A 24,334-nucleotide genomic window follows, 5' to 3' on the forward strand; every position below is an offset into this window, starting at 1 on the left:
AATCAAAAATAGATTCCATAGACAATGGAATCTCTAGATTAGAAACACCAAAGGTATCACATTTTCCATCAATCCGTTATATCCATAAGATATATTCGACCGATCCTTCAAATAAAAATTGGTAGGTCAATTGAATTACAGCGCTGCACAATTAAGGATGACTACATTAACAGCAGAAATGCCCGTTAAGGATTTGAAGGGTCAATCAAATTTGTTTTCATTATCATAGAAATAAATAATATAAAAAAATAATGGTTATATAAAAATAAAAATATAATGGTTATAGAACAGTATTTAAAGATTTCTATACCTCGATTAACAATTATTTTCTGTTTAATTTAGAGGAACAATGTTTGTCGGTCCTTGCACTCGCACATGCTCCGAATCCGACCAGCTCTCCGTATCCACTCCACCTGGGGAAGGTGGGCGGGTGGTGTCTATTTAATTACGAATGTCGTTGTCGCCGCAATCCGTGTCCTGTGCAGCGGCAACTGCAATTAACGCGTTTGGCCTTTGGACCTGGCTCATGTGGGCAGTGGGACCTGTGGGCAGTAAAATGCAGGATGTTTCACAGTCGTGACGTCATATCAAAACGGCATGCTAGGGTGGATTCCGGGCTTTACTTTTAATGGGGGCGGAGTTCGTGGCTGAGCGATTATTTTACGCTCAATTATTGTTAAATATTTAACAAAATGCGAATATTTATTTTAACATTGGAAATTGGCTCGGTCGGAGCTGGTGTCATGTCTGCGCATCGGGTTGCCGGACAGTGTCCTAATGAGATTGCTATTATTCGATCATAAATTCGTATAATTTGAGCTTTAAAGCTTATGCACTGCCGTGTGGCACATTTTTACTTTGTTGTCACTGTTTTCGCAGTTGGTGGTGAGCAGGACTTTGTAGGGCTTGTCTTCGGGGCAGTGGCAGCATTTAATTTGAAATTATGTATTCATTAATTGGCCATGAGCATATATGTACGTTTTTCACATTATAATTAAATAGAAAGGAAAAAAACCATACTATTGTGTACCCCGGAAAATTAAAGGACAAGTTTACACCATATTCATGCATAGTGCCTGACCGAATTGTTTTAAGCGTTGTGGTAAAATTCTTCCTAGAATATCAATAAAAAAATGGTAATTAATTTTTTTACTTTCGTACCTTGTTAAATCATTGGATTCCATAAATACATACATATAACGAATTAATCCTTTTATTTATTTAATTCATTTGAACTTTTTACATGGCAATTTTGATGTTTATTTTTAGTTTTTTAGAAAATTTGTGTTTTTGGGGAAAAAACATATATAAGATGAATGTTTCTAAATGACATTAAAATATTTTTTTGCAAATATAACGCCATTTATTAAGGTATGATGCAGATATGCATCACCACCATTTGAAGCGTATTGAAAATTAAAGTTTTTCTTTTTTTTTAAATTATTTAAAAAAAAATTAAACTAAAAAAAAATAAATAAGCATTCCCACTTCTTTGCAAATCCAAATATACATATACATACATATATGTATATAATATATGGTGCGATTATTCCATAAATAAATTTCAAGCTTTTGGACAATATATGTACATACTATATAGTCTTGACAATATCTTTTTGGTTCTAGTTTAAGTGAATTAAGTTTTTTGGCGGTATTAAATAATTAATTATTTTGTTAATATTTTTCAAATTTTACTTTATGCATATCCGATTGTATTTTTCTTTAGACGCTGCGCAGACATATTTACATTTGTAAATAACACCAATCCCAAAAGGAACTCGCACCGCCACATTTTCTTTAATATTGTAAAAGTGTTCAGATTATTTTGGTAAATTTGTTGACATTCCGTGCCGACTTGCGAACGGAATAAACAATCATGCAACGACTTCCGGCGTAATAGGAGATTCTGAAGTCAATGGCATTGTAACTTTTTAATAGATTTTACTTACACCTGCGAAGATGCTTCGGAAGCAGCGACACAACGAAAGTCCGCCCCTGTGCTGGCCACGCCCCATAAGGATTTCACAGAATAAGCAATATGCTAAATTTTCAGAATGTCAAAGGCAGAGCCTCAAACAATAAAAGTGGATTTCCACCTACCAAAGAATTATTCCAAAAAAAAGTTAACAACAGAGGAAAGCTAACTTCGGGCGGAGCCGAAGTTGATATACCCTTGCAGTTAACACCGGATATACATATATCGCAAACATCGGATATAGTTGGCCAATCCTTATGAGAATATTATAATATGAACAATAATATAACCCATAGCCTAAGTTTCTATCCTCAAAAATACCATAGTTGGTATTTTTTCCAAATACCGAATACCATTTCCGATCTTTCAGTTATATGGCAGCTATAAGTTATAGTCGTCCGATCGTTATGAAATTTGGTAGGTCAGATAAACTGACCGTATTATTGACGTATTATTATTTTGCCAAAAATAGAAACATAGGAAATCCGAACTCTCTAACTCCAAAAACACCAAAGTTATAACATTTCCAATTCATCAGGTATATGGCAGCTATAGGATATAGTCGGCCGATCCCGACCGTTCCGACTTACATATATACTGCGTGCAAAGGAAAGAAGGGTATGTGCAAAGCTTCAAGTCGATAGCTTTAGAGACTAGCTCGCGTAGAAGCAGACAGAAGGATAGACAGACATGTTTGTATCAACTAATCCCAATTAGGAATATATGTACATACATATATACTTTTTAAGGTCGGAGATGTCCCCTTCACTGCGTTGCACACTTTTGGACAAAATTATAATACCCTCTGCAAGGGTATAAAAATACACAAATCGAGCAAATGCTGAAGGGCTGGCGTATTTTAAAGATATCGAAATGACGGTAAACTAGTACTAGGGGAAAAATGGCTAGGAATGGATATGGAAAAATAGAGCTTGAATTTATGTAAAATTTTCAGCATTTGGAATTTGAATCTGGATCTCCGGCGCCGGAGGCAAAGAAAAGTGTAAATCCATGAACATGAACGAATAAATTTCCCCAACTTCAAAAATGTTTACACGCAACTCAACGCCTACATCCATTGCTAGTCCCCAAGGAAATGGTTCACCCTAGTTAACCGTGTGTCGTCGTTTTGTATGCGAAAAATATAAAATTTACTGCAAAACGCTCCAGAGTGCATATATTAAGCTCAGTAGATTTTATTGATCGCTCCTTATAAAATTTTTTATTATAAGATTATAAGAAAAAGTTTTGGAAGAAAGAAAGCTTTTATTTAAGTTTGTAACTCGTAGCCAAAGTGGAAAAATGTTTTTTGTACCATTTGTCTGTTTACCGATTGTCTGTCAGGTCCTCGTCCTCTCTCTATTTTCTCCTCAAATAATTTTACAGCCATACTATCTAATAAGTATTCATATTCCCCGGTGACTGTTTCTTCCTTATGAAATTAATATAATGGCTGTAGATGTAATAATAAAAATGTTGTAAAGTATTCGAGTTTTTATTTACATAATCGAATTTAATGAAAAAACTGCTCCAAACATTGAACCCAACCACGGCTATTAAAATTCATGCAGTAAGACCCTATACATACATACATAGTATGTATTACATACATATGTATTACATACTATAAGCGCACAAACTCTGAAAACTATAAATATAGTTTAACACAATTTCGCCTTTCGTCCAATTTGTATTCCATTTGTACGCGACGAGAAGTTGTGATTTCGTTGGCCAATCTCAATTTGGCAAATGCGGCTCCCCTCATGATTTTCTACGTTTTTTTCAAAAATAATTTAACATTTAAAAAGCGTCTTCACGTTAAATGACAATCATCCAATAAAAAAACATTTTGTTCTTGGGCAATGGATATAGAAATTTTGCACAAGCCTTTCTTTTGAATGTCTAGTTCAAAGGTAGGAGTGGTCTTTCATCATAACTAACAACCCTTGCTCAATACGCAACCACTCACATGCCGCTCATCAATATTCTATTCTTTTCTTTCGATTGATTAACATTTCGATTCCGACTTGGTCGGAATTTGGTCTTGATCTGGTCTTTGGGTTGCCCGACGCATTTTATTATATAAGCGGGTAATTCCTTTTCAAATATAATAAGATTCAATTTAAAGAAGTGTTACCTTAACACATGATTCGAATTCGAAGTCCCTTCACACATAAATATTCTTTCTTCTTTTAAACTCAGAAAGCTCTCCTAATAAAAAAGTGATCAATGAAATGAAATATAATATTTAGCTACAAAGTTTTTACTTTTACGTGTCTTTTAGTTTATAATTCAAAGTCTTAATAAATTTAAAGTCCCTTTGCAGCTTTTTGTTTTTTGAATTTTATTACTTTTGCAACACGTTGTTCCGTTTTGCCGCGATATCGGCATGATGGCGGTATGAATCCCTCAAATTTTAATATTCTAAGTTTTGTTCAAATTTGTAATTTTCCACGATCATAAATGAAAGTTGTGCGAAGGACCCATTCTTTTTGTATACCCTGTACTCGAATATTATAAGTCTTATAAATAAGATATTGATATTAAGTAACAGGAACAAGAAAGAAGCAATAAGAAGCGACCCCATAAAATATTCTCGATAGGATTTCGTTAGAATCTGTCTGAAAAAATCCTTTTATTAACTTCAGAAACTCTTCATAAAACTTAAAGGGTATTTCAGGATTCCAAAGTTAGCTTTTCTTTTTATTTTTTTAGGAATCATCTCCGACCCCGTAAAATATATATATTTTTGATCAGCATCAATAGCCGAGTCGATATGGCCATGTCCGTCTGTCCGTACGAACGCGTGGATCTCAGAGACTGTAAGGGATAGAGCTACATATAGGATTGGGCATGGAGACTTCTATAGTGCCTTCGGAACCCATATTTCCAATTTCTCTAGCGCCAGGTTTTTTGAAAATCTTTTGAAGCCAAACTATTTCTATATTTATTATATATCTCAATAACAAATTTCATCCAAATCGGCCGCTTTTAAGAAGAGATTAAAATATTTAACGCTTGGATCTCAAACACTATAAGATAGAGAGCTTTACCATTTGGGACTTAAACACATATGGTATCCGCGCCAATCAAGTTTGTGTCAAATTAGAAATCGCGCCACAACGAGCGCCAGTTCGTTAATGTTTTTTGAAAATGTGAATGAAAATTTACATCTACAAATTCAGCCAAAGCGGATAATTCTTAGAAGAGTTATAGACTTTTTAGTCTGCTTCCCTACTTAATCCGTAGTACAGCCTTAGAGGGTAGTAGTAGATTAGATTTTTAGATTTTTTAGATTTTTTTTTTTTGTCCAAGCGCAAAAGTGTGCAACAAAAAATTGAGAATCGTTAAAGTTTAACCTTCAAAGGTTAGTTAAATCTTGGGTGGAGGATATGAGTACCGGGTTTAATACAGTACAAACTCGATTCAAAACTCGACTATAGCTTTTTCTTCTAATTTATTTCATAATCTAATTCCAAATAGTTTGTTTTAAATAAACCATTAAAAACTTTTTAAATTCCACTAAAAGTATAAGCTGGTGCGTAAAAATATTAACCTGCTAAGGTTATTCTTATTTGGCCAAATTCTGGATTGAGTTGTACTTAAAACAATATAAAAGTTCTGCCGTGTGCGGGAATAAACAGCTATTTGCGCCACTTTCTAAGTCCGTATTTATCATTCAAAGCCCTGACAAGCAATTGAGCAATTAAGATCGCTTCACTTTGCAGGTCTCAAAGAAGCCGCTCTCCTTGAGTTAATTTTCTACACAAGATTTATGGCAGTCGTAGTGAACGCCGCTTAGATATATACCGGGGGTACAAATACAAATACTCGGGGCTGACTCATGGAACTTGACGCTTCTTCAACTGCTGTCAACGACCCTGACCGGAGGTGTGCTATGCATCCTTAATGTTTTGATGTTCATTTCGAGGGACCTGCTGGTAATCGTAGGCCTTTTAGACCCGGATTAGCAATTGTCAATGTTTTTAAAATGCTTGTAACCGAAAAGATTTCCCACGCACTGAATTATGTTACCAATATCGTGAGATTTTAAGGTGGCCAGGCAATACGGCCACTGCAGCCACACCACCACACCAGTCCATTTCAAGACATTTGCAGGCTCCTCCCAGCCCCTCCATTCTCTAAATCAACGTCGTCTGCTGCTCATCAGCAACCTCCTTTGTCACCATTATCGTCAGCGTCGTCATCAATTGCGAAGCCGCTGGCTGCCTGCAGACAGCTTGTCACCGTCGGGTAAACATGGGAATTTCGCAGTCGAGCGGGCAAACACGTGATGGGGCAATGAAAACGTTGAAGGGGCGGATGAGGAGGTGGTGTGCGCGGGTGACAACACGCCTTCGGCCATGAGGCGGCAATCACGACGCCAACCGACTCACAAAGGCAGTTTGCATACTAAAACACAGCGGTCTGAGGAGCACAGCGAAGTTTTATTGGGAGGCCTCCAAAGGATGTCAGCCCAGGCTAAATCTTTTCAGATTGTCGAAGCCCTTGGACTTGTCGACTCGTCCAAAAATGGTGCCTCGGACGATCGTTTCCTTCTTTGGCTTCAAGATGTGAAGACCGAATCGAAACTTGGACTCTGGCAGAAAGCTGGGCAGCGCTTCCTCATCCACCTTGTAGGCGGTCAGGCTAAAGGGCCCTCTTCGAATGGGACACTCCTTAAAAAATCTTCCGTGCTTTAGCAAGTCGTCGTAGATGAGACGCATCAGAGGATCGGAGTTTCGCTGCTTCATCAACTTACAAAAGTTCATTGAGCGGTTAATCAGGGTGGAATAGTTTCCCTTGTCTGTCTCAAGAGCCACGTCAATTGCCATTTCCACGTCATCTATGTCCTCGAGGATCATTATGTCCAGAGTCAGTTTGGCATCGCCTGAGTCGTTTTGAAGCTTCGCCTTGACATCCACGATCTTATCGTTGGCCTCGAACTCAACGTCGGTGAGAATTACCTTAAACGAGCGCTTTTATTCCCGATTAATCATTTCATTAATTGCTCTCAGTCCCGCATCGCTAAGCCAAGCTGAACTCACCCAAGCCCCGCTCAAGGGAACGAACATCACGAGCATCAAGCACATGCCACATAGGCTACGGGTGAGTACTTCACGCATCTTGTTGCAATTATCCACTGGGCACTTTTTCAATTAAGCACTGTTTATATAACTGCAGTCGTTATTAGTCAGGCCCCACTGGACGACAAAGTACTCCGAACATTAGGCGCTGATCCACGATTGATCTGACCAATGGTTCCGAGCGGCCATGCTGAGCTAAGCCAGCTAATTGGATGGACTTTGGCAAATCATTCAAGCATTATATTTTTTTTCGATCCAGTTTTCGATTGAAATCGGGCTCTGAAATTGCCTAAACTAGTACCACTCGAAGCATATAAATAGGGAGCCTGCCGAGGAGAAAGCCAGTGAACGTTGTTCCACCATGTTGCTATATTCTATTCTACTGGTGCAAGTCCTTCTGGCCATATGCCACAGCACCCTGGCCGAAGTGGGTTGCTAAGGAACTTTGATGTATAGAGGGTTTTCTAACTCAACGAATCTCTCCTGCAGAAAATGATGCGACCCAAGTTCAAGGACATAAAGATCTGGAGCGAGGAGAAGATGCTCAGCCATAAGGTAGTGTATGACAACAGCGACCCGCACTTGAACTTCTCTATGGAGGTGCACCAGGAGTTGCACGATGTGGATATTCATCTGGAGGTGCGCATCGCCAACAAGCAGGACTCGATGTATTCCACCACTCTGAACACGACTCTGAATGTTTGCCGCATCCTGGGCTTCGCCAATCAATCACCTGTTGGGCGCTTCGTGCACGGCTTTATCCGCGAGTATGGCAACATAATCGATAACTGCCCCATCGCCAAGGTCAGTAAGACGTCCGGGGAGCACAAGAGGCTCACGGTTTCACCTTACAATCCACCGTTTGGTCCGTTCTAGGGCCGGTTCCATTGGCACCGTATTCACTTACATCGTAAATTACAGGGATCTTACTTCATCAACAAGTTCTGGTGGCCTGAGGACCCGACCACCGCCATCCTGCCTGAGCTCGAGTTCGAGATTATCTGGCAGGCCTTCCACATAGACGCCAGCAAGAAGCGCACCATGGTCATGAATGACCACTTCGGAGGGGAATTCGTCGTCCAGGACGTGAACAACCTCAAGCCGGGCATTTTTGCCATGCTTCCCAAGGTGGCATAGGTTGGCCGGGCCACTCGCCTTGCCCAAGATGAGCATTCCAGCTCAGTCGCGTGTCTCAATGGTGTTAAATGAATGTATTTTGTAGCACTTTAATGTTATCCAGAGCAGGCAAACAAATCTGTCTCAAAAGCAGCAAATTCAAGATGGAATTTTTAATTTTTGTGGTCAGCAGGAACATCAAATTTGCCTTTTCCGCAATCGATGTTTGGCATTTACATATACGGCAAATTGTGATAACATTTTTATTACAGGCATATACATACGTTTTTCTACAGAATTCGATGATTATTATAAGAAGTCACGCCAAGTGATGATAAAATAAGAAACAACCCAAATATTTTGGCAGCAGCAGCCGCTGAATTAGTTTATATTATGTTTATAATAGTTTAATTATTATGCTTAAGTATGGACTTATCGCTTTAGATGGTCGCAAACCGAATCTTGCTCGGCCACTCGACTTCAATGGCCAACGGCCTTAAGAGATCTATCTGCCTATCTATCGGCCTATCTGCCGATCTAACTATCTGTCTATCTGCGGATTTCTTTCCGATCAAGATGTGCCAGTTCCGATCGTTCAGTTATATGGTATGCATCCTTTCGACTGATCCTACCCATTTTGAATTAAATGCTGCTCACAAAACAAGGAGGATGGATATAAAGTCTGGTCAAGAATATATTTTTACCGGCTAAAATTATAATATCTTACGCAAAACTTGCGAAAAGCACATTTAATTGTGATGCATTGTGCCAAACTGCATTCGAACTCACTTTCTTAAACATGAGAAACCCTGTTAAGAGGGTCACGCCAACGGCCCTTTAAGCTCCATTAGACAGGCATATAGTATGACAAAGTGTTTTTCCATGTAAGGAAATTCATTGTTCAGCTTTCCCTTAAGCTTTCTTCGCTCAATGACGCCCTGGAAGGACTGAAAAAAAGTGGCATCCGATGTAGTAAATCCTTAAAAAATGTCCATTCTATTAAAACGTTGGCAAAACATTTATCAAGAAGTTGGCTTTCGTACTATCTAAACAATGAGGGTTGTATGCTGTGGTATGTGCACCAAAAGAAACTTCCCGGTCTTATTTTAAACACATTTTTGTGGACATTTTTACGGAGTAGTTTTATTTCTTTATAGCAAGTAGGTACTAAAAAAAATAGTTTTATAGTGTTTTTCCAAATAATTAAACTTTTTTTTTGACATTTTTATGTTTCCTCTTGAGTGTTTTTACAGCCCGATTAAAAAAACATATTTACACGATAATACGTGTAATAACCCATTTTTATGTAAATAACAATTGAATACAATCAATTGTTGTTTTTTTCGGATTCAATCTCTTTTTAGGAGCTTTCCGGCACAAGCCGTCGATGTACAGAGCTAACACACCAACCCGGTCAAATTTGTGCATTCGGCTAATAAATCTTTAAACAGCTTATTGAATAACGTTGGCTTACACCCTTAGACCAAATAATAGATGTAATCGTATTTTATTGCTACTGTGTTTATTCTTTATTTATTGTTCATTGTACATATAAATTCGTGCGGAGACAAAGTTGATATACCCTTAAAGTTATGGATCGGCGTTTTCGGATCGGAAACGCGGATCATATATGCATATTGCAAATATGGTATTTAACTGACCGATCCATAAAAGAAATTAAGTGTCAAGCTATAACAATATTATAGCTTATGACATAAGCTATAACAAGAGTTATGACATATCCGTACGTTCAGTTAAACATATGACCGCAATAAGATATACAATAGATACATTGTACATACATATACTGCGAGCGGGTATACCTTTGTGGGCGATAGCTTTTAAGTTGAGAGATTAGTCGTGGTATTAAACATGCTTCTATACACTCTGAAGGTACTCAAATACAATTTGCATAATGATCCAGGACAAGAATATACATTTTTATAGCTTTAAAAAACACATGTACACAAGCACTATATTGAATTCTAATTTTATAATACCCAATGGAAAATTACATTTTCTAAATATTTTATATTGTTTTATGCTTTTTAAATGTGAAGTTTATTAAATTTTTATATATTGCAATTTAAAAGTCACACACATTAGGATCTTTAGATTTTTTACAATTTTAATGCGAAAATGTGTTTTTTGTTTGTAAATTCAACAATGATCCCTCAATGGTGAGTGATAAATTTACATGTAATCTTTTTAAAATTCACTGCCTTTGTCCGGACGTTATCCATTACCCCTGCAACTGGCGGATCAACCGACGCTGTCTCTCGAGTAGCTGCTCCATCCTGCGCCTTCGCTTTTCTTGGCGCTGTCTTCTTTCCTGGCGGCGACGGCGCTCCCGAGCTAGTCGTCTGCGGCGGGCACGTCTTCGCCGTTTTGCCTCCGCAGCCGAACTCGCGGAGGACGATGGAGAGGAAGTGGTAGCACTAGAAGAGGAGGAAGTTGTGGTGGTGGCGCTTGACGAGGCTGTGGTGGTGGTGGTGGCCGTGGAGTCGGTGGTGGTTGTACTTGGATCCGCGGTGGAAGAGGCACCCGCCAGGTAGAAGCACCCGACCAACAAAAAGCATAGAGCGATCAAGAAGCGCATTGTGATATGCTCTGTCTGGGATCTGAGCGCACTTTTATACCAAATTATGAACAAAAGCAGACAATTCGTGTTTCCCAAAAATTACCAGATACATATGTTTGGTTTTGATTTCAATTGTTTGAACAGCTTCTGGAACAGCGACATTGAAATTATTAAGTTTAAGTTTCAGTCAATATTTAACTAAAAGGGTAAATAATACAATTTTTATGACCAATCGAAACTACCTTAAGCTTTAGTTGTTGGTTTGTAATCTCCAATATGGGTTTTGTCTTAACTGGGAAGTCTTCATTAAAAATGAATCATTACCTAAGGTAATTTACCTTCAATACAATATAATATACTTCAAAAATCAGCAAACATAGGCTTATACGTAAAATTTGAATTGATAATAATGGGGAAAGATAATATAATCTTTGAGCTAAGAGCTGAGGAGGCTAATCAAATCATATTGTACTACATTACACTATAATCCGGATATGTATAGCTATCATCGGATATGAGAATATCATAATATTTTGGTTTTTATTACAAAACATAAAAAAACAAATTCCAAGCTTTTATCTTTACAAATACCAAAGTTTGTATTTTTACCAAATAGCATTTCCGATCGTTCAGTTATATCGACCGTACGATTCGTATAACCTGTACGAATCTGTACCAACTTTCTGTCTTAAAAATACGTCGGATGTAGTCGGCCGATCCTTATGATATTTGGTATGTTATATTGTTGTACATAAAATAGCGTTCATGCAAAATTCTAACTTTTTAAAAATATGTATCTCTAAAAACACCAAATGTATAGCATTTCCGATCAATCAGTTATATGGCAGCTTTAGGATAGAGTCGGCCGATCCTGGCCGTTCCGTCTTATGTACTGCGGTGAAAGATCGGTGTGTGCAAAGCTTCAAGTCAATAGCTTTAGAGACTAGCTTGCGTAGAAAGAAGGACAGAAGGACAGACCAATTTTGACCAAAATTATAAAACTCTCTGCAAGGGTACCCTCTGCCAATAATAGCTTCTAGGGTGACACTTAGACCGATCATATGATCTGAATAATATAATACTGTAATACTGTGTAATACTGTACTGTTTTACGCCAGACCTTACGATATGGGTTAATACCTTCTAATACCTTCTAATATATTGTTAATGTTATGGTATTACCTTACTAAGATTTTCCTTTTCACTGATGGGTGGAGCGAATGACTGTTTTCAAAAATTTTAAAGAAAGAGGGTTGCATAGATATACTTGAGCGCGTCAGTGTAAGTGGTAGTACGCAACGTTCAAAACATTTTAAATAAGTATTCCATATATCAAAATCTTTTTAATATTATAAGAAGATGGGTTTCATATTTCATGTATTAGAAATTTTTTTAACTTTTTCATTTTTGGCAGACATTTTTACATGAAATAGGTGCCGTGCTTAACCACGCAATTGGTTGATCAGGCGCCTCTGAGTCTCCAGTTGCACGCGAAGTTTCTCTGTTCGGCGCTGCCTTCTGCGTTCACGGCGCTGTCGCTGACGAGCCAGACGCCGCCGGCGAGCGCGCCTTTTCCTCCTGGCCTCCGCATCTGAGCTCGAGGAGGACGATGGAGAGGAGGTGGTGGCACTAGAAGAGGAGGAAGTTGTGGTGGTGGCGCTTGACGAGGCTGTGGTGGTGGTGGTGGCCGTGGAGTCGGTGGTGGTTGTACTTGGATCCGCGGTGGAAGAGGCACCCGCCAGGTAGAAGCACCCGACCAACAAAAAGCATAGAGCGATCAAGAAACGCATTGTGATATGCTCTGTCTGGGATCTGAGCGCACTTTTATACCAAATTTTAAGCACCTTTTTTTTCTAAATTGTTTGCACAGTTGCTGGCAATGAATTCATGTAACTAGCTAAACGCTCTACAATTTTTTAGATCGTTTTGATGCATCAGTATTGCTCTGAATAATATTATTTGATTTATTTTCTAAAAAAGAGGCTTATATATAAAAAAAATCACTGTGGACTGAAGTCCACAATATGACGAATCACATGCCTTAAGAATGCGCGTGAAGTTACATATTTGATATAGGCGCAGAAATAAAAAAATTGTTGTGTGCAATACAAATATACCAAATGAAAGGTATTGAAAGGTAACAGTCTTTTAGTTTAGGAAAAATTTGCGTAAAAGTGAAATGATTTTGATTCACTAAATTGCAACCCTTGCAATTGCAAAAAAAATATTTTGATACATATTTATTCTTGATCAACATCAACAGCCGAGTTGACATAGCCAAGTCTGTCTTTCCGTATGAACGCATGGATCTCAGGTACTATCTACACCCGAAGTAAGCTTTCCTTTCATGTTATACCCGGTACTCGTAGAGTACATGGGTATATTGTAGTCGTGTGAATGTAGGTGACATAAAGAAGAATTCATATTTCTGTAGCGCCAGTACAGGAAAGTTTATTAAAAAAGTTTTTATGCCAAACTATTTCTATGGTTAAAATATAACTGAGAAATAAATTTCATCAAAATCGGACGGTTTTTGAAGGAGATATACCCACTTATATAACTTTTGTCATACAAACGTGCTAGGATTGAACGCGTGGATTTCGCAGACTATAAAAGATAGAACTTTCAGATTTGAACGTGGAATCGTTTGTGTCAAAAATTTGTCAAGCCCACTCCCAAACGCAAAAGTATGCAACAAAAATTTTTTGCAGAGAATCCATACCACTATAGGAAATTTGACCACTTTTTCTGGCCAAAAATAATATCTCAAGAACGAAACAAGATATTTAAGTTCTGATTTTTGATTTGAGTTCACATGGTCAATAGATTTAAAATTTAAAAAAAATGTGGGCGTGGCACCGCCCACTTTTTAAGAAACACATTCTAACTCAAAAACTATGCAAGATATTTAAATTTTGATTTTTGATTTGAGTTTATATGGTCAAAAGAACTCAGAAATGAAAAAATTGTGGGCGTGGCACCGCCCCCTACTTAAAAATAACATGCTAACTGTTCGGTTTTGCACTAGTCTCACAGCTAACAGATTCACATTCAAGGTGTTGAGGTTGCCTCCTTAAATTATGAATTTCTTCGAAAGTGCATAAAAGGGCATATTCATATTTCACTCATTTGAAGAAAATTAAGCAATCTACAACATGGACTAAATTACATTGTCCGACTCGGCCAGACTTGGTTTAAATCTCTTTTTAAAAATGTGATTTTTTTCTAAAAATTTCTTTTGCTAGACTACTAATATTTTCACTTTATTAAAAAGACAAAACAAGTTTTTTGGACACTTCACATATACGAACACATAATACAAACCACATTGAAAAGTATTCATTTCAAAACTTTTGATTTTGTCCATAAAATTTTCAGTATTCGCGTTTTTAAAATGGCACCAAAAAATCGTAAATTCTAAGCTCATGTAAATGTTAACATCAACAGCTGTTTTTAACAGCTGATTTCTTCGCAGTGGCGCCATCTATGAAAATTTCTGGTATGCAACATTAAAAATTAATCTATTTTGAATGATATGCAGTTAAAATTATTTTAATCTTTTAACTTTCAAAAAATGGTTTTTGGCCAGAAAAAGTGGTCAAATTTCCTATAGTGCATACCGTGAAAGCTTAAACTTTAAAGGTTAGTTAAATTGTGGGTGGAATAGCCGTCCTTTTTTGTTTAATTTTTTATTCTAATAAATGGGATTTACTACGATATTCTCAAAAGTATCGGCCAACTATATCCGATATTTCGCTATATATGCTATATTAACTGCAAAAGTGTACTAACTTTGGCTACGCCCGAAGTAAGCTTTCCTTTCTTGTTCTTTCTCGTAGAGTACATGGGTATATTGTAGTCGTGTGAATGTAGATGACATAAAGAAGGAATCATATTTCTGTAGAGCCACTACAGGAAATTTTATTGAAAAACTTTTTAGGCCAAACTATTTCTATGGTTAAAATATAACTGAGAAATAAATTTCATCCAAATCGGACGGTTTTTGGAGGAGATGTACCCACTTATACAACTTTTGCTATTCAAACTTTCTAAAATTGAACGCGTGGAGATCGCAGACTATAAAAGATAGGACATTCAGATTTGGAACGTGGAATCGTTGGTGTCAAAAATTTGCCATGCCCACTCCCAAACGCAAAAGTATGCAACCAAAATGTTGTGCAGAGTTAGTTAAATTGTGAATGGAAGAGATGACTACGGGGTATAATATAGTCGGCAAAATTGACTATAATCGTCCTTTCTCGTTTTTTAATTCAATTCAATTTAATAACGATCGATAAACTTATATAAATAATATACATTATAACACCGTCATAATTATCCCTGCAACTGTCGGATTAATCGACGCTGTCTCTCGAGTAGCTGCTCCATCCTGCGCCTTCGCTTTTCTTGGCGCTGTCTTCTTTCTTGGCGACGGCGACGCTCGCGAGCCAGCCGCCGGCGTCGTGCACGTCTACGGCGTTTTGCCTCCGCACCCGAGCTCGAGGAGGATGATGGAGACGAAGTGGTGGCACTAGAAGAGGAGGAAGTAGTGGTGGTGGCGCTTGACGAGGCTGTGGTGGTGGTGGTGGCCGTGGAGTCGGTGGTGGTTGTACTTGGATCCGCGGTGGAAGAGGCACCCGCCAGGTAGAAGCACCCGACCAACAAAAAGCATAGAGCGATCAAGAAGCGCATTGTGATATGCCCTGTCTGGGATCTGAGCGCTCTTTTATACCAAACTTTGAACAGAAACTCGTGTTCCACAAAAATTACCAGATGCGTTTGGTGTTTCCTGAATTGTTTGCACAGCTTCTTGAAAGATATAGAATTATATTTACACAATAGACGTTTTCTCGTCTGAGCTTGAATAAAAAATGTAAAAAAATTTTGCCCACATTGTTGCTTGTCAAGACCACTTTTAATTTTTTAGAAAACGGTACTTTCGGTATGAAGTTAAACATTTATTAATTAAAAAAAGTTTAATTTTAAAATGTACAATTTTTATGCCAAACGTCAAGTCTTGGAAATTTTTGATATAAAACAATTTGTAGAAAACAAAGGAATGCAAACGGTACTAAGAATGTAGCAGTTGACTTCAGTTCAATCGAGCTTCATGCATATTACACATACCTAAATTATTTTCATATGCGAAATAATTTAATATGAAACTGCCAATATATTAATTACTAAGTTTAAACTTTGCGAACATCTTTCTATAAAACCGGCTGGGATCGATTGACTATATCCAATTGACTGTTTTATAACCAGCTATATACATATGATTGTCGGAAAAGCCTCAACTTAGTGATTCTTAAGTTCAAAGGTTTAAACTTTCGATAGGTTTCGGTAGGATTTTTGGTCCACTAATCCTATCTACCGAATTTCATAAGGATTGTCCGACTGTATCCATATAACTGAACTAAACGATCGTAAATGCAATAAATAGATACAAGCTTGGGGCTTTTTATACCCTTGCAGAGGGTATTATAATTTTGGTCAAAAGTGTGCAACGCAGTGAGGGAGACATCTCCGACCCTATAAAGTATATATATTCTTGATCAGGATCACCTCCTGAGTTGATATGAGCATGTCCGTCTGTCCGTCTGTCTGTCCGTCTGTCTGTTTCTACGCAAACTAGTCTCTCAGTTTTGAAGCTATCGTCTTGAAACTTTGCACACACCCTTCTTTCCTTTGCACGCAGTATATAAGTCGGAACGGCCCGGATCGGCCGACTATATCCTATAGCTGCCATATAACTGATTGATCGGAAATGGTATAACTTTTGTGTTTTTGGAGTTAGAGAGTTCAAATTTGACATGAAAGCTATTTTTGGCAAAAAATTACGTCATGCCAAATTTCATTAGGATCGGCCGACTCTATCCTATAGCTGCCATATAACTGAACGATCGGAAATAGTATTTGGTAGAAATATCAACTTTCGCATATTTGAAGATAGAAGCTTGGGACTTTTTTTAGATTTTTTATTTTAGTTAAATGGTTTTATTATGATATTCTCATAAGGATCGGCCAACTGTATCCGATGTTTGCGATATATATCCGGTTTTAACTGCAAGGGTATATCAACTTCGGCTCCGCCCGAAGTTAGCTTTCCTTTCTTGTTTATTGTAATTCAATACAGGATCAGAAATCTTTGGATTTACGACATATATATTTTTATATAAACTGTTACTCAACTGCAGGATTATATCAACCAAATTCCAGTATCAACACACAGGTCGATGAACAAATTTATAGCCTAACTATAACATATACAATGCTTATGATTATGTCGAAGTGATGGTCAACGAAATTTTACGGTCTACATAATTCAATATATGCTAAAGTTTAATACATTTATTCTATTAGGTGTTCCGCGGAAACTGTGGGTGATAGGACCTATGGTATGTATGTTTTGGCCTTTGGTTCAGGGGAGCACAAACTAAGCCCACGGAGCCGAAACTTAAATAAATTAATTTCAAGAAAGTGTTTGGTTATTTCTATTTTTTAAGCCATTTTTTACGCAAAAACATAAAAGAATAAATTGAAAATCGAATGTGTGTATGTATATAAATAGTTATTTGCATACATAACGTTAAGCTGTATTTGTCAAACCTTTATCTCTTGATAATGCGAATTACCTCAGGTTTACTATAAGTAATTTCCTAAAATTTGTTTCTCTAAACAGCTATTCTCAAAAAGTAAAACAAATAAAAAATAGTTAAAACCATTTAAAACAAAATATGTTGCTATGTGGTGAACACAAATGTTTTTCTTAATATTTACAGGTTTGGTTTTAAGGTGCAATAGGACACCGGCACCGTGATATTTTCTAAAACCTTTCTTCGATTTAAAAAGAAAATACACTCTGAATTTGTTAAAAGAATTTGGTTTGTTGTATTTAAACTTATAATAACTTAAAAACTTTTTTCCTTTAAGCTGATGTGCTCAAGATATGGGTTCAGTGCCTAGCCACGCAACTGGTTGATCAGGCGCCTCTGAGTCTCCAGTTGCACACGGAGTTTCTCTGTTCGGCGCTGCCTTCTGCGTTCACGGCGCTGTCGCTGACGAGCCAGACGCCGCCGGCGAGCGCGCCTTTTCCTCCTGGCCTCCGCATCTGAGCTCGAGGAGGACGATGGAGAGGAGGTGGTGGCACTAGAAGAGGAGGAAGTTGTGGTGGTGACGCTTGACGAGGCTGTGGTGGTGGTGGTGGCCGTGGAGTCGGTGGTGGTTGTACTCGGATCCGCGGAGGAAGAGGCACCCGCCAAATACAAGCACCCGACTAACAGGAAGCATATAGCGATCAAGAAGCGCATTGTGATATGCCCTGCCTGGGAGCTGACCGCCTTTTTATACGAAATTCTGACCCAAAACCTGCAAATCGTTTACGACATGTACACACTTATGTACATACATACCAGGTGAGGTTGGGTTTTTTGTGAATTGTTTGTACAGCGTCTTGACTGACCTTGTATTTATCCAAACGCTAAAAGTGTTTCATATGTACATACATATGTCAATGGATTAAAGACTCTAATGTATTATTGTATTTTAGAAGAAACATGCATTTCATTAAATTTTCGTAAATACAATAAATCATTGTACGTGTGTATATTAAATTAAGGTACCTTTAACGTAATTATATATTCCTCTAGCAGGAAGCCTTCATATTCCATCAGTAACATAATTTTGCAATCCTTGACCCATGTAACTTATGTTCTTTACTCATTATTATTTTGCGTAATAATTCTTGAAAACAAGTTAGCTTAAATTTTAAACATAACAATCTAACTGGTTAAAGACGTTAATATGTACATACACATATGTTTAATCAACGTATTTGATCTTTACTTTGATCAAACGTCGTTCTGTTGTGAAAATATTATTTATACAGATTGATTTATAATCCGCTAGATATGTGGAAATTCCCGGTAATGGTAATGGTAATGGTTTCTACTTTGGGGTATATAAGCGAGCAAGATTGATTAAACTTATAAGAAAAAATTCTAATGCGCTTTTCGTTGGTGCTTCTTTTGGGCGTACTCGCCTGCCTCCTGCTTGCCCAGCAGGGATACGGTGCTAGCTCTTCGGATAGTTCCTCAGATAGCTCCTCAGATAGCTCCTCGGACAGCTCCACAGACTCTTCCACTGCCGCGTCCTCCTCGTCTGATACCACGGCAGCCTCATCCGATACAGACTCCACAACTACAACCACAGCCTCGTCCTCGTCCTCATCCTCCAGCGCCGCTGCAAAGCGAAGGGCCGCCGCCCGTCGTCGCCGAAGATTGGCCCGAGAGCGCCGTAAGCGTCAGCAGCGCCGAAAACGTCGCCGCCAGCAGCAGCGCAGAAGGCGCCAGCAAAGACGGCGCAGGAACCGTAGGGGTTAGGATCGTTTACATAGAGTACAAAGTTTCCAATGTTCTCAATTACCCCTCGGACTGTATACTAAATTCAAAAAGTTTGTTGTATAAAAATGTGAGACACAAAAACCAAAAACATAAAAAACGGCTAGTTGACCCACTGACGATACCCAGTACTCATGTCTATCCTATCGAACCTTTTCTCTTACAAAGGATGTTTTTAATTAATGTAACCTTTCAAGGTCTAAAATCTAGATCGTCAAAATAAAATGTTCTTGCATACTTTTGTGTCTTTTGACTCTGTAACTCAATCCAGTGGGGAAGTTGAATAGAAATTCTTTACTAAGAAGCCTCTAAAATGCTGATGACCGAATGCTGATGGATGGCAGAATTTTGTTTTTCACATATAAACTGCAATATAAACTCGGCCCGAAAAACAACCTGATGTTAAATATTCTGAATGTCCGTATTGTCATGCGCTCAAATCTAAAAATGAGCCAGTTGGGATGGGTTGCTCATCAGGAAAAGTACAACTACCCGATATTGAAACACCATCTGTACCATTGAGAGTCTACCCTGTTCCTTAAAGTCAATTCGTTTTTATTTTTATTTAATTCGAATGACATCGTTTTTACTTAACACAGATATGAATCGTGAACTACAGTACGATACTGTAGAAATGACAGGCGTTGTTAGTAGCAATGTTCCACTACTTAATGATAGTGCAATGAACTTAATGAACAAAAAATTATTTACGACCGCATTATGTTTGCAGATGCGACACAAGGAGGATTTTTTTTCATGCACGAGGTGGAATTGGCAAAACATTCCTTATGTTGCTACTTCTAGCCGAGATACGATCAAAAAATGCAAGTTGAAAAAGTACAACTGACGAAGAATATGCGCATTCAAATGCTTCGGGATAAATCCGCTGAAACTTTCTCTAAACAACTGTTATATATTGGCGATGGATGTATGTATGTACTGGAAACACTGGCAAATATTTATTAACCAAAATAAATGAAAAAAAAACAAGAAAGGAAAGCTAACTTCGGGCGGAGCCGAAGTTTATATACCCTTGCAGTTAAAACCGGATATATATCGCAAACATCGGATATAGTTGGCCGATCCTTATGGGAATAGGAATATATAATCCAATTTATTACAATACAAAATCTAAAAAAAGTCCCCAACTTCTATCTTCAAAAATACGAAAGTTGATATTTCTACCAAATACCATTTCCGATCGTTCAGTTATATGGCAGCTATGGGATATAGTCGGCCGATCCTAATGAAATTTGATAGGTTGGATCAATTGACCAAAAATAGAATCTGTATTAAATTCCAGCTTTCTATCTTCAAAAACACGAAAGTTGGGTCATTTCCGATCGTTCAGTTATATGGCAGCTACAGGATATAGTCGGCCGATCCTTAGGAAATTTGGCATGACGTAATGTTTTGCCAAAAATAGCTCTCATGTCAAATTTGAACTCTCTAACTCTAAAAACACCAAAGTTATACCATTTCCGATCAATCAGTTATATGGCAGCTATAGGATATAGTCGGCCGATCCGGGCCGTTCCGACTTATATACTGCGTGCAAAGGAAAGAAGGGTGTGTGCAAAGTTTCAAGACGATAGCTTCAAAACTGAGAGACTAGTTTGCGTAGAAACAGACAGACGGACAGACGGTCAGACGGACATGCTCATATCAACTCAGGAGGTGATCCTGATCAAGAATATATATACTTTATAGGGTCGGAGAAGTCTCCTTCACTGCGTTGCACACTTTTGGACAAAATTATAATACCCTCTGCAAGGGTATAAAAACAACTTCTAATACAAATTTAAAACAAGAAAGGAAAGCTAACTGCGGGCGGAGCCGAAGTTTATATACCCTTGCAGTTAAAACCGGATATATATCGCAAACATCGGATACAGTTGGCCGATCCTTATGAGAATATCATAATAAAACCAATTAAGTAAAATAAAAAATCTAAAAAAAGTCCCAAACTTCTATCTTCAAAAATACGAAAGTTGATATTTCTACCAAATACCATTTCCGATCGTTCAGTTGTATGGCAGCTATGGGATATAGTCGGCCGATCCTAATGAAATTTGGCATGACGTAATGTTTTGCCAAAAAAAAGCTCTCATGTCAAATTTGAACTCTCTAACTCTAAAAACACCAAAGTTATACCATTTCCGATCAATCAGTTATATGGCAGCTATAGGATATAGTCGGCCGATCCGGGCCGTTCCGACTTATATACTGCGTGCAAAGGAAAGAAGGGTGTGTGCAAAGTTTCAAGACGATAGCTTTAAAACTGAGAGACTAGTTCGCGTAGAAACAGACAGACGGACAGACAGACGGACAGACAGACGGACAGACGGACAGACGGACATGCTTATATCAACTCAGGAGGTGATCCTGATCAAGAATATATATACTTTATAGGGTCGGAGATGTCTCCTTCACTGCGTTGCACACTTTTGGACAAAATTATAATACCCTCTGCAAGGGTATAACAAGAAAGGAAAGCTAACTTCGGGCGGAGCCGAAGTTGATATACCCTTGCAGTTAAAACCGGATATATATCGCAAACATCGGATACAGTTGGCCGATCCTTATGAGAATATCATAATAAAACCAATTAACTAAAATAAAAAATCTAAAAAAAGTCCCAAGCTTCTATCTTCAAATATGCGAAAGTTGATATTTCTACCAAATACTATTTCCGATCGTTCAGTTATATGGCAGCTATAGGATAGAGTCTTAATTTGTATATTAACTTCAATTTTTAGCTTCAATTTTAAACATAACAATCTAACTGGTTAAAGACGTTAATATGTACATACACATATGTTTAATCAACGTATTTGATCTTTACTTTGATCAAACGTCGTTCTGTTGTGAAAATATTATTTATACAGATTGATTTATAATCCGCTAGATATGTGGAAATTCCCGGTAATGGTAATGGTAATGGTTTCTACTTTGGGGTATATAAGCGAGCAAGATTGATTAAAGTTATAAGAAAAAATTCTAATGCGCTTTTCGTTGGTGCTTCTTTTGGGCGTACTCGCCTGCCTCCTGCTTGCCCAGCAGGGATACGGTGCTAGCTCTTCGGATAGTTCCTCAGATAGCTCCTCAGATAGCTCCTCGGACAGCTCCACAGACTCTTCCACTGCCGCGTCCTCCTCGTCTGATACCACGGCAGCCTCATCCGATACAGACTCCACAACTACAACCACAGCCTCGTCCTCGTCCTCATCCTCCAGCGCCGCTGCAAAGCGAAGGGCCGCCGCCCGTCGTCGCCGAAGATTGGCCCGAGAGCGCCGTAAGCGTCAGCAGCGCCGAAAACGTCGCCGCCAGCAGCAGCGCAGAAGGCGCCAGCAAAGACGGCGCAGGAACCGTAGGGGTTAGGATCGTTTACATAGAGTACAAAGTTTCCAATGTTCTCAATTACCCCTCGGACTGTATACTAAATTCAAAAAGTTTGTTGTATAAAAATGTGAGACACAAAAACCAAAAACATAAAAAACGGCTAGTTGACCCACTGACGATACCCAGTACTCATGTCTATCCTATCGAACCTTTTCTCTTACAAAGGATGTTTTTAATTAATGTAACCTTTCAAGGTCTAAAATCTAGATCGTCAAAATAAAATGTTCTTGCATACTTTTGTGTCTTTTGACTCTGTAACTCAATCCAGTGGGGAAGTTGAATAGAAATTCTTTACTAAGAAGCCTCTAAAATGCTGATGACCGAATGCTGATGGATGGCAGAATTTTGTTTTTCACATATACACTGCAATATAAACTCGGCCCGAAAAACAACCTGATGTTAAATATTCTGAATGTCCGTATTGTCATGCGCTCAAATCTAAAAATGAGCCAGTTGGGATGGGTTGCTCATCAGGAAAAGTACAACTACCCGATATTGAAACACCATCTGTACCATTGAGAGTCTACCCTGTTCCTTAAAGTCAATTCGTTTTTATTTTTATTTAATTCGAATGACATCGTTTTTACTTAACACAGATATGAATCGTGAACTACAGTACGATACTGTAGAAATGACAGGCGTTGTTAGTAGCAATGTTCCACTACTTAATGATAGTGCAATGAACTTAATGAACAAAAAATTATTTACGACCGCATTATGTTTGCAGATGCGACACAAGGAGGATTTTTTTTTCATGCACGAGGTGGAATTGGCAAAACATTCCTTATGTTGCTACTTCTAGCCGAGATACGATCAAAAAATGAAAGTTGAAAAAGTACAACTGACGAAGAATATGCGCATTCAAATGCTTCGGGATCCATCCGCTGAAACTTTCTCTAAACAACTGTTATATATTGGCGATGGATGTATGTATGTACTGGAAACAATGGCAAATATTTATTAACCAAAATAAATGAAAAAAAAACAAGAAAGGAAAGCTAACTTCGGGCGGAGCCGAAGTTGATATACCCTTGCAGTTAAAACCGGATATATATCGCAAACATCGGATACAGTTGGCCGATCCTTATGAGAATATCATAATAAAACCAATTAACTAAAATAAAAAATCTAAAAAAAGTCCCAAGCTTCTATCTTCAAATATGCGAAAGTTGATATTTCTACCAAATACTATTTCCGATCGTTCAGTTATATGGCAGCTATAGGATAGAGTCGGCCGATCCTAATGAAATTTGGTAGGTTGGATCAACTGACCAAAAATAGAATCTGTATTAAATTCCAGCTTTTTATCTTCAAAAACACGAAAGTTGGGTCATTTCCGATCGTTCAGTTATATGGCAGCTATAGGATATAATCGGCCGATCCTTATGAAATTTGGCACGACGTAATTTTTTGCCAAAAATAGCTCTCATGTCAAATTTGAACTCTCTAACTCTAAAAACACAAAAGTTATACCATTTCCGATCAATCAGTTATATGGCAGCTATAGGATATAGTCGGCCGATCCGGGCCGTTCCGACTTATATACTGCGTGCAAAGGAAAGAAGGGTGTGTGCAAAGTTTCAAGACGATAGCTTCAAAACTGAGAGACTAGTTTGCGTAGAAACAGACAGACGGACAGACGGTCAGACGGACATGCTCATATCAACTCAGGAGGTGATCCTGATCAAGAATATATATACTTTATAGGGTCGGAGAAGTCTCCTTCACTGCGTTGCACACTTTTGGACAAAATTATAATACCCTCTGCAAGGGT

General features: G+C 38.1%; 8 protein-coding genes across 8 annotated transcripts; 3 read left to right on the forward strand and 5 right to left on the reverse strand.

Annotated features, from left to right (window-relative positions):
* Positions 1–6,447: 6,447 nt before the first annotated feature.
* LOC108122900 (uncharacterized) lies at positions 6,448–7,104 on the reverse strand. The gene is made up of 2 exons (XM_017237733.1): positions 7,024–7,104; positions 6,448–6,954 (listed from the first exon to the last, which is right to left on the reverse strand). The coding sequence occupies exons 1-2, from the start codon at positions 7,099–7,101 to the stop codon at positions 6,448–6,450; spliced, it is 585 nt and encodes a 194-aa protein (XP_017093222.1). The 5' UTR covers positions 7,102–7,104.
* Positions 7,105–7,418: 314 nt separating this feature from the next.
* On the forward strand, positions 7,419–8,326 carry LOC108122898 (uncharacterized). The gene is made up of 3 exons (XM_017237731.2): positions 7,419–7,489; positions 7,552–7,866; positions 7,984–8,326. Exons 1-3 carry the CDS (start codon positions 7,424–7,426, stop codon positions 8,197–8,199), a joined length of 597 nt encoding a protein of 198 aa, XP_017093220.1. The 5' UTR covers positions 7,419–7,423; the 3' UTR covers positions 8,200–8,326.
* A 1,919-nt stretch (positions 8,327–10,245) lies between these two features.
* LOC108122893 (matrix metalloproteinase-2-like) lies at positions 10,246–10,792 on the reverse strand. The gene has a single exon (XM_017237725.3). The coding sequence runs from the start codon at positions 10,775–10,777 to the stop codon at positions 10,421–10,423; it is 357 nt and encodes a 118-aa protein (XP_017093214.2). The 5' UTR covers positions 10,778–10,792; the 3' UTR covers positions 10,246–10,420.
* A 1,376-nt stretch (positions 10,793–12,168) lies between these two features.
* Positions 12,169–12,553, reverse strand: LOC108122899 (ADP-ribosylation factor-like protein 6-interacting protein 4). The gene has a single exon (XM_017237732.3). It carries the CDS (start codon positions 12,547–12,549, stop codon positions 12,202–12,204), a length of 348 nt encoding a protein of 115 aa, XP_017093221.2. The 5' UTR covers positions 12,550–12,553; the 3' UTR covers positions 12,169–12,201.
* A 2,461-nt stretch (positions 12,554–15,014) lies between these two features.
* LOC108122892 (ADP-ribosylation factor-like protein 6-interacting protein 4) lies at positions 15,015–15,466 on the reverse strand. The gene has a single exon (XM_017237723.3). It carries the CDS (start codon positions 15,449–15,451, stop codon positions 15,095–15,097), a length of 357 nt encoding a protein of 118 aa, XP_017093212.2. The 5' UTR covers positions 15,452–15,466; the 3' UTR covers positions 15,015–15,094.
* A 2,160-nt stretch (positions 15,467–17,626) lies between these two features.
* On the reverse strand, positions 17,627–18,084 carry LOC108122894 (ADP-ribosylation factor-like protein 6-interacting protein 4). The gene has a single exon (XM_017237726.3). It carries the CDS (start codon positions 18,067–18,069, stop codon positions 17,722–17,724), a length of 348 nt encoding a protein of 115 aa, XP_017093215.2. The 5' UTR covers positions 18,070–18,084; the 3' UTR covers positions 17,627–17,721.
* Positions 18,085–18,762: 678 nt separating this feature from the next.
* LOC122322312 (protein new-glue 3) lies at positions 18,763–19,140 on the forward strand. The gene has a single exon (XM_043214073.2). It carries the CDS (start codon positions 18,763–18,765, stop codon positions 19,138–19,140), a length of 378 nt encoding a protein of 125 aa, XP_043070008.1.
* A 3,021-nt stretch (positions 19,141–22,161) lies between these two features.
* On the forward strand, positions 22,162–22,539 carry LOC108122896 (protein new-glue 3). The gene has a single exon (XM_017237728.3). It carries the CDS (start codon positions 22,162–22,164, stop codon positions 22,537–22,539), a length of 378 nt encoding a protein of 125 aa, XP_017093217.1.
* Positions 22,540–24,334: the final 1,795 nt, after the last annotated feature.

This window comes from Drosophila bipectinata, chromosome 3L (assembly GCF_030179905.1).
Source record: "Drosophila bipectinata strain 14024-0381.07 chromosome 3L, DbipHiC1v2, whole genome shotgun sequence".
Taxonomy (NCBI): Eukaryota; Metazoa; Arthropoda; class Insecta; order Diptera; family Drosophilidae; genus Drosophila; species Drosophila bipectinata.

Bases quoted from the DNA above. Each gene is read 5' to 3' on its own strand.
- LOC108122900 (XM_017237733.1), bottom strand. From the start codon at position 7,101: ATGCGTGAAGTACTCACCCGTAGCCTATGTGGCATGTGCTTGATGCTC. The intron at 6,955-7,023 runs GTGAGTTCAGCT...CGGGAATAAAAG, and splicing joins TTCCCTTGAGCGGGGCTTGG to CGCTCGTTTAAGGTAATTCT.
- LOC108122898 (XM_017237731.2), top strand. From the start codon at position 7,424: ATGTTGCTATATTCTATTCTACTGGTGCAAGTCCTTCTGGCCATATGC. The intron at 7,490-7,551 runs GTGGGTTGCTAA...TCTCTCCTGCAG, and splicing joins GCCACAGCACCCTGGCCGAA to AAAATGATGCGACCCAAGTT. The intron at 7,867-7,983 runs GTCAGTAAGACG...CGTAAATTACAG, and splicing joins ATAACTGCCCCATCGCCAAG to GGATCTTACTTCATCAACAA.
- LOC108122893 (XM_017237725.3), bottom strand. From the start codon at position 10,777: ATGCGCTTCTTGATCGCTCTATGCTTTTTGTTGGTCGGGTGCTTCTAC.
- LOC108122899 (XM_017237732.3), bottom strand. From the start codon at position 12,549: ATGCGTTTCTTGATCGCTCTATGCTTTTTGTTGGTCGGGTGCTTCTAC.
- LOC108122892 (XM_017237723.3), bottom strand. From the start codon at position 15,451: ATGCGCTTCTTGATCGCTCTATGCTTTTTGTTGGTCGGGTGCTTCTAC.
- LOC108122894 (XM_017237726.3), bottom strand. From the start codon at position 18,069: ATGCGCTTCTTGATCGCTATATGCTTCCTGTTAGTCGGGTGCTTGTAT.
- LOC122322312 (XM_043214073.2), top strand. From the start codon at position 18,763: ATGCGCTTTTCGTTGGTGCTTCTTTTGGGCGTACTCGCCTGCCTCCTG.
- LOC108122896 (XM_017237728.3), top strand. From the start codon at position 22,162: ATGCGCTTTTCGTTGGTGCTTCTTTTGGGCGTACTCGCCTGCCTCCTG.